General features: G+C 39.8%; 1 protein-coding gene across 1 annotated transcript; it reads right to left on the reverse strand.

The window, feature by feature from the left end:
• Nucleotides 1–4,518: 4,518 nt before the first annotated feature.
• Nucleotides 4,519–8,012, reverse strand: LOC120724418 (N-acetyllactosaminide beta-1,3-N-acetylglucosaminyltransferase 2). Its single transcript, XM_040016620.1, has 2 exons — nt 7,625–8,012; nt 4,519–6,765 (listed from the first exon to the last, which is right to left on the reverse strand). Exon 2 carries the CDS (start codon nt 6,759–6,761, stop codon nt 5,361–5,363), a length of 1,401 nt encoding a protein of 466 aa, XP_039872554.1. The 5' UTR covers nt 6,762–6,765; nt 7,625–8,012; the 3' UTR covers nt 4,519–5,360.
• Nucleotides 8,013–8,416: the final 404 nt, after the last annotated feature.

Genomic DNA, 8,416 nt, shown 5'->3' on the forward strand with positions numbered 1-8,416 from the left:
GGAGGAGAACAGACCTGTTTTTCCTCCCTGTCAAGGACGGGAAACACCAACCAACTCCACCTTTGCCTGACTGCTTTAGCCTTAGTGTTTGGATGAATGCCAATCTCTTATTTATCGCCTAAAGTTTAATACTGTAGTCCACTATCAGTTGGATTTTAATTCCACTTGTAATGGGATGAGATTGTTTCAGTCTTGATCATTTATGAACTCAGACATGAAAATCCAGATATATATTACAATAAAACAGATATCACATTTGTTTGGTTTGTTTTGAGCCTTGGCACTGCAAAACTAGTTCAGCTGCTATAACCTGAAACTCGGAATACCTGTTGTCTTGTTTAACTCATTCAATTTAATTCAGTTTTATTTATATGGTACGGTGGCCCTGAGAGGCCGAATGGACTGCAACTTAAGAAAACACCAGCAATAAGAAAAATGCTGCAAAAGCACACAAAACACAACAGAAATAGGAAAAAAAAAACAGAAATAGGAAAAAACTGATTTCCAAAAGCACAAGGGAAGTGTTTCTGGGAGACACCTCTGCTGTTTGAACGGTCATGTCGCATTAAATCCGTCTTTTACGTCACTGTCACAAGACAGACGCCAATTATCAGCGCCGGAGAAGACATCGCGAACGCTTCCTGGCCATCCAGTGTAGATGTCAGTGAAACTGTTGGGAAGACAATGTGAACATTTTATTTGTATTGTATAATCTCCAGATTCTGACAGAAATCTGCAACTATCCTTTGAAGCACCGCTCCTCTAAAACAGAAATGAGGATAATTACTAGGTTTTTTACATTATTATGTAAATAACAAAATAACTTAAAGCAAAAATTGGGAAACATAAAGTCTGAAGTCTTTATATTAAGGGCCATCAGTCAAACAATATTGTTTGCTCTGGGTCTAAACAGAGCGCGTTGTGTGTGACGTCTTTTTTTGCGCATGCGTTCACACTAGAGCGCGTTTGCTGTCTGATTTTATTTGTAGTGTGAACGAGCAGACAAAAAAATCGGATTTGATCAAAAAAATTGGAATTGAGCATTAAGACCTGCAGTGTGAACGTAGCCTTAGTGACTGAGCGAGGGCGCGGGGGCAGCTGCTGCCTGCGAGTGCGCTGTTGGAGAAACGCAGCCAGGCAGACAGAGGAGAGCAAATCATTCGTACTGTACAAATAATGTAAATATGACGGTGTATCACGAAAGATTGATATTAAACTGATCACTTGACCCATATTACGTTACTTGTTCTTTAAGTGAATCAACAAATGGCGAAATGAAAAGCTGAACAACAACAATGCTGTTTCTTTAGAGAGTCTTAGCTTACATGTGTGTTTATTTCATATTTTCAGTTGTTTCCCTCCACGACTAAATAAATCGGTTTCAGTAATGCACTGATATACAAGAATGGACATAAGGGGCTTCTATCAAAGAAAAAAACTCAGGTAGATGTTATTTTATATATTATGCTTTGTATGTTGTTCAGTGTGAACTATGCAAAACAAGAGGAATTTCAACACACAGCAGTATATTCACAGTTGAAACCAGATATTTACATACACTTTATGGAAAACACAAGAACATTTTTTTACTGTACAACATCAATTTAGAGTAAACTTGTTTTGTTTTGGATAAATAAATGTTGAAATATCTTTTGAATTAGTTAAATGTCAGAATAAAAAGAGACAGAGCTGTCTATTTTTTATCACTTTCATCAAATTTAGGAGTACATATACACTAAGTTTATTGTTAATTAATAAGAAAACTCCAGACGATTCCATTCTGAGCTGAAGAAGCTTCTGATAGGTTAGTAGAGTCCATGTGAGTAAACTGGTGGCACAGCTGTGGATCCATATAAGGCAAAACACAGAGCCTGTTTCTTTGAAATGGGAACATCAAGAGATGTCAACCAAAACACCAGGAAAAGAATTGTGGAGCTCCATAAGTGGGGCTCAATTTTGAATACAATTTGGTGCCATTTGCAATTAAGAAATACAGATAGTTTATCTCTTTACTCTTAAAGTTAACAAATGTGTTTTTTATGTTTTATCAATCTAAAAAAAATAAACATTTAGTCTGATTTGATGTTACAATTAAAAAAGTGTTTTTATCTGAAGAGTTTGTAAATATGTGGTTTCAACTGTATGTTTGATGATGTTGGTGTTTGGCTTGATTTTCAGCACAAAGAGTGAGAGAGAGGAACAGAGAGGGAGAGAGAGAATGAGGACAGCACAGAGATGGAACAAGAGCAGGTGAGACACACATGTTAGTCAAATGGTTGTTTGCCAAAAGTATCACTGTATCACATGTCCTCATGTATCTCGTACCTAGTGTTTCTTTTTAGGTTTGTTATTTTTCAAATTCTATATTTATTAAGTTATGCAGGCTTGTTTGCACAACAAGGCTAAATAATTATATAAACTTTTCTGAATCTAAATATTGGACTTTGGTAGAATTAAAAAATAAGTGTAGTGCAGGTCTATGATGATTTTAGTGCTCATTTAGTTCTGATTCTGGTTCTGTCTTGGTTAAATCCTAAGTAGTCCTGATTTTGAACTGTTGTAGTCCTGTTTTAACTCCGGATCAGTTCTGGGTCTGGTTGAATTGGGGTTTAGTCCTCGTGTCTTGATGCAGCCCCGACTTTGGCTACGTTCACACTGCAGGCGAAAGCGCATCAAATCCGATTTTTTTTTACCCTATGCGACCCATATCCGATCATGGTATGACAGTGTGAACGGCACAAATCCGATATTTTCAAATCCGATCTGGGTCACTTTCGTATGTGGTACTGATTCCGATACATATCCGATGTTTTAGAAAGCGACTGCTGTTTGAATGGTCAGGTCGCATTAAATCCGTCTTTTACGTCACTGACACAAGACAGACGCCAATTATCAGCTCCGGAGAAGACATCGCAAACACTTCCTGGCCATCCAGTGTAGATGTTAGTGAAACTGTTGGGAAGACAATGTTGGAGAAACGTGAACATTTTATTTTCACGTATATTTTATGTACTGTATAATCTGCCGATTCTGACAGAAATCTGCAACTATCCTTTGAAGCACCGCTCCTCTAAAACAGCAATAAGGATAATTATTAGGTTATCTACATTATTATGTAAATAACAAAACTTAAAGCAAAAATTGGGAAACGTAAAGTCCGAAGTCTTTATATTAAGGGCCATCAGTCAAACAATATTGTTTGCTCTGGGTGTACAGAGCGCGTTGTGTGTGACGTCTTCTTTTGCGCATGCGGGCCGCTTTGAGCGTTCACACTAGAGCGCGTTTGCTGTCTGATTTTATTTGTAGTGTGAACAAGCAGACAAAATCGGATTTGATCAAAAAATCGGAATTGAGCATTAAGACCTGCAGTGTGAATGTAGCCTTAGTGTCTGAGCTGGTTCATACCAATATTAGGGGGGATTTACGCACAGTCGTAAATTCCCACAGTGCACTATGTGCTTCGAATATTGTGTGTAGTTTTTGTTTTATAAATGGTAAATGGCCTGCATTTGTATAGCGCTTTACTCAGTCCCTAAGGACCCCAAAGCGCTTTACACTACATTCAGTCATTCACCCATTCACACACACATTCACACACTGGCAATGGCAAGCTACATTGTAGCCACAGCTGCCCTGGGGCGCACTGACAGAGGCGAGGCTGCCGGACACTGGCGCCACCGGGCCCTCTGACCACCACCAGTAGGCAAACATGGGGTTAGTATCTTGCCCAAGGATATTTGGCATGCAGCCAGGAGGCAACCTGGGATCGAACCACCGATCTTCTGATTAGTGGCTGACCTGCTCTGCCACCTGAGCTACAGCCACCCAGTATACAGTGCTGTTTGTGAGACAATGACCCCACCTCATTCCCTCATACTTCCTACTATATCCATTTTGCAGGCATTCAAACTTTGCATTATTGCATGCTTAGAGTAAGCAAGTAGTCAAAGTTTAACAAACCAGTCTGCAAGGTATTTTAATTTCATAGTACAAACAGGAGCATGAAAGAAATGAAAAAATATATTTAAAAATAATGTAATGCTTTGCAAATTATTATTAAAGTGCTAGTCATTCACATTATTCAGTGTTTTAACTATAAGTGAAGAACATAGACTTATGAAGTGAAAAAATAAATAGTAGACAGTGACTGTATGTTTGTAAGTTTTCTCCCCAACAAACACAACAATGTCAACGAAACATTTTACACCATCAAACGCACCTGCGGTAGCACCCAAAGGCAGAGGACGATGCTATTGCTAACCATCGCACAAAATGTTGGACTTCTGGACGTGCTAAAGGAAGGTAGAAGTTACCGTATTTTTTGGATTATGAGGCACATTTAGCGAAACAAAATCCCGTGTTCTGGACCTGAAAACAGGGTTTGATCTTTGGTTTCATTCTATGATACTGGACTTATTTTTCTACGAAGGTTTGAACTTTGAGAGTGTTTAAACTAGAGAGAAAAGTGTGAAAATGTCCGTGCCTGTCTGAGAAAAGTGTATAAACTGTGTAGGGAGGGGTTTTACAGCCTTAAAACATCTATAATAATGGTAAAAAAAAAAAAAAAGTTGGCTACTTCGTGGATTTCACCTATCACGGGTTATTTTTAGAAAGTAACTCCCGTGATAAACAAGGGACCGCTGTAAAGCTCTTTGTTGGACTGGTGCGAAGGGCCTGCAGGTGCTCATGGTCAGTGTTAGGTTACATCAAGTGTAGCAAGTACTGAATTTGAAGTTAACCTAATGACACTTGGAATAATTAACCAAATTCTAACTTTAGTGTAGAGGATAGACATCAGTGAAGATAGCTTGTGAAACTGTTTACATCTTGTTGAATCTGGTTGTGTAAATCCACAAAGAGTGGCAGGTCAGCTGATCACAGTCTATACATGAAGAAAACCTACTGGAGCTCACATTAGAAATTACAGACTTGTGATTCTTTTCCCTATGCTGAGCCACTACACATAAATTACGGTTACTCCTGAGTGTCCCATTTTACTGTTTAGGTGTGGAGGCAAAGTCACCCTCTACAATGTAGGCAACAAAATGGTTATTTTTAAAAACAACAGAATGAAGCTGTCATGGGAATTAGAATTTAGATTGGAATAGTATTTGCCTTCTCATGTACTAATATTGTTTTATATTATATTAATGTAGGACAAGGTTCGGATGCCTTTTTACAAAAATGGTTATTAGAATTTTCCTTAAAGGAGTTCCTTTACATTTCCAAGCCTGTACTTTTTCCACTTAACCTTTACTGCAATCCTGTTATTCTTTATATGCAGTTTTTATGTCTCAGTGACCACTGAACTTAAACAACATATCTGCCCGTATAGCTTGCCCAGAGGCATTTCAAGGTGGCTACAAAGTGCTGGGGGTTATTTTGTTTTTCTTCTTCTCTTCAACTCTCAGAGGCACATGTCGACATTGTGCCTGTGTCTCTTTCAAGTCAGCCCAAAGTTTCACCACCTGTTTGGGGCTTCTCTTGTGGATCACTAAGATGGTGTGGTACGAACACGGGTCTTTCCCTTCATTTTTGGGGAAGTCAAACATGAGGAAGGCATGGTTGTGCGTGGGGAAGGCATTGAGCCGAACCATGCACATCCCTACGTACACGTCATCGATGGGGAACAGGTGAACTCTTTTAGAAATGAAGTGCAGACGTCTGGTCAACTGACCCGAGTACACCAACCCTCCCCCGCCTGCATACGCGGGGTATAACCCTTTGTAGAAGCTGTGTGGGATAAAGTACTTTGAGATGTTGACTTGGTTGGGTGAAGCTGCTCCTATGACGTCCCCAAACATGAAGTTGTGCATGTTCTTCTTCACATGCGGCTTCTCCATCTGGATCTGGAGGTAGGTTATCAGTTTTGGTGTGTTGACAAAGATGTCATCATCTCCTTTGAAGACAAAGTGGGTCTGCTTGCAAGAGTGTGAGAACCAGCTCCAGAAGAGCACATCCTTCAAGGTGAGATTGAAAAATGTATCCTCAAAGTCCCACTGCAGAATATCTCCATAGAGCGTACTCTCCAACTTGAGTAACGCAGACACATCCACACCCGGTTCTTTGGTGTTTTGCTTGCCCAGCAGGAACACCCTGCGGACATAGGCTCCACCATTATCTCTGCCACTGCCATTTATCTTCTGTCCTGCCACCCATCCCACCTGGCCCCAGGTCTGCCGAATAGCCTGTCGGTTGTTGAAGTTATCCAGTGTTGTTTTGATGGCGAAGAGAATCAGAGGGTCCTCCTGCTCGTCTTTTCCCTGAGCTCCACATTCTCCACCTGGCTGGAGGAGAACCGGGTAGTCTCTTGTCTGCATGTACTTAGTGAAGTCTTGCACCTGTTGTGGTAGCTCGTCAACATTATATGTCATGTTGTTGAGTCTGCGAACTGCAGAGAAACTCTTCTTCAGCAGGAAATCATCAAAGCTGATATTCTTCATTAATCCCTTGGCTTTGTGGGGGTGCAGGATGGGGTTAAATTGACGGTCAACGACCAGCTGGAGCTGGTTCCAAAAAGCCTTTTTCTGACGTTGGTTCTCCCAGAAAATTTTAGGGAGTGAGACGAAGGTCTTATTTCTTAAAATTCCATTGGCCACAAAATGAGAACTCTTTGGCATGATTTCACTCGCTGGTGCTGTCATGCTCCTCATGCTCATACACACCGTGAGACCAACGTAGACAAAGAGCAGGGCCAGGAAGATGCAAGGCGTGCACACACAGATTAACACCCTGCGCCAGCGAAAGTAACACCGTGCCATTCAGCTGCAAATACACAAACACCAAGTTACACTGAAGAAATCTGACATCTGACAATTTCTGAGTTTCAAAATATAAAACAATTATTAAATGTACAATAGCGAATTTATGTGTATCTGGATCGAGAGGCAAAGCTCTGCAGAGAAATGAAGTGAAGAAGCATGATGAGGAAATGGAAGATTTGCAAAAGAGAGATGAACTAAAACCATATGTAACAGTGATCTCACAAACGAGTGCGTAAAATAGATTGTAGCTGAGTTCTTTTTGATCACATGATGATTAACAGCCAGTATAATTGGCTCATTTGGCATGTAAGCATTGAGATGCAAAGCAATTTTTTTCTGGTCATTTCAAAGCCATGCGCAATCTTGACTCCACCAATCAAAAACCATGTGCTTTGATTCAAATTTAGTAGTGTGGTTTTTAGCAGATAATTATCACAAATTTAGAGTTAAATTTAGTCATACTTTGAGGTATGAAAAAGAGTTAAGCACATTTTTATTAGCAGATAAACAAACGCAGTCTACAAATTCCTTGTGTTAACAAGAAACTGAAAAGATGATGTCATTTTAAAAAACTTACCTTCTTAGGTCTAAATCAGTGACAGCCCAAACTTCACTATTCCTAACTCTAACTCCTATTCTGACCCGAGCCAATAAGAATATGTCATTTTTGGCTTTTATTATATTGTTTTCCCATTGAGGGTAGAAAGAAAATCATAATTTTAACAAACAAGCATAAAAAATCACAGTTTTTCTAAAAACTCTGTTTTGGTCTCTTCCCAAATATAGGGGTTAGGGTTACCATGACTTCAACCCTAAAAGGTTTAATGAAGCTGTTGATGTCAGCAGTTTTCTTTGCTTACCTGTTTTTAATGAAGGCTTTCTATTTCACGGAATAATCACATAGTTGTTGTTATCTAGTTGAGGAGCATTGTCCAGCACAGTTTTGTCTCATTTAGTCTGAGTAAACTCTCTACTCAAGAATTAAAGATAAAATACAGTGAGTCAGTCTATCAGGAAGGTTTTCCTCTGTAGCTGAAGCTCCTCCTTTGAGCCCTCTGGCTGAGGAGGCTGCTTTGGGTTCTGCCGAGCAGCATGGATACACCCACTTGTGAAACAAAGAGAAATTCCACCCACAAACAATGGGAAACACATCAATGTGTTTCATAAGAAATGAAGACGATACAAAACTAATAACATTTATCAGTGACTCAGCTGTTGGTGTCACTACCCCAGAATCACAGAGAAAATACCATGTAAAACATATCAGTGTGGGTATGAAACTTCACTAGTTCATTCAGTTCATCTTGTGCACATGAATAACCAGACATCAGTTTGGAAACAGAACTTCCTTCTGTGCCGCCCTACATCTCCACCTAATCTTTTCTTTTTTAGCAGCTTAATTATGACTTCATCACCTGGCAGTCTTTTCATCCGCACACCTATCAGGTCAGACAAGAACTCTGATTAAAAACGGTTGCATTTAAATAATGTGGTGTGTCTGCAATCCTGACACTAAGGTGTTACAACAGCTGTCATGGAAAACAAGTGTGAATCAGTTTGGGAAAACCCTAAGACAACAATCACCAACCAATCTTACCTAAACGCTCCCTCCTCAGTGTTTGTAGCAGTTTGGAGGCATAAACTGTGGCGCC

The sequence above is a fragment of the Simochromis diagramma genome, unplaced genomic scaffold, assembly GCF_900408965.1.
Source record: "Simochromis diagramma unplaced genomic scaffold, fSimDia1.1 OVJJ01000685.1, whole genome shotgun sequence".
NCBI lineage: Eukaryota > Metazoa > Chordata > Actinopteri > Cichliformes > Cichlidae > Simochromis > Simochromis diagramma.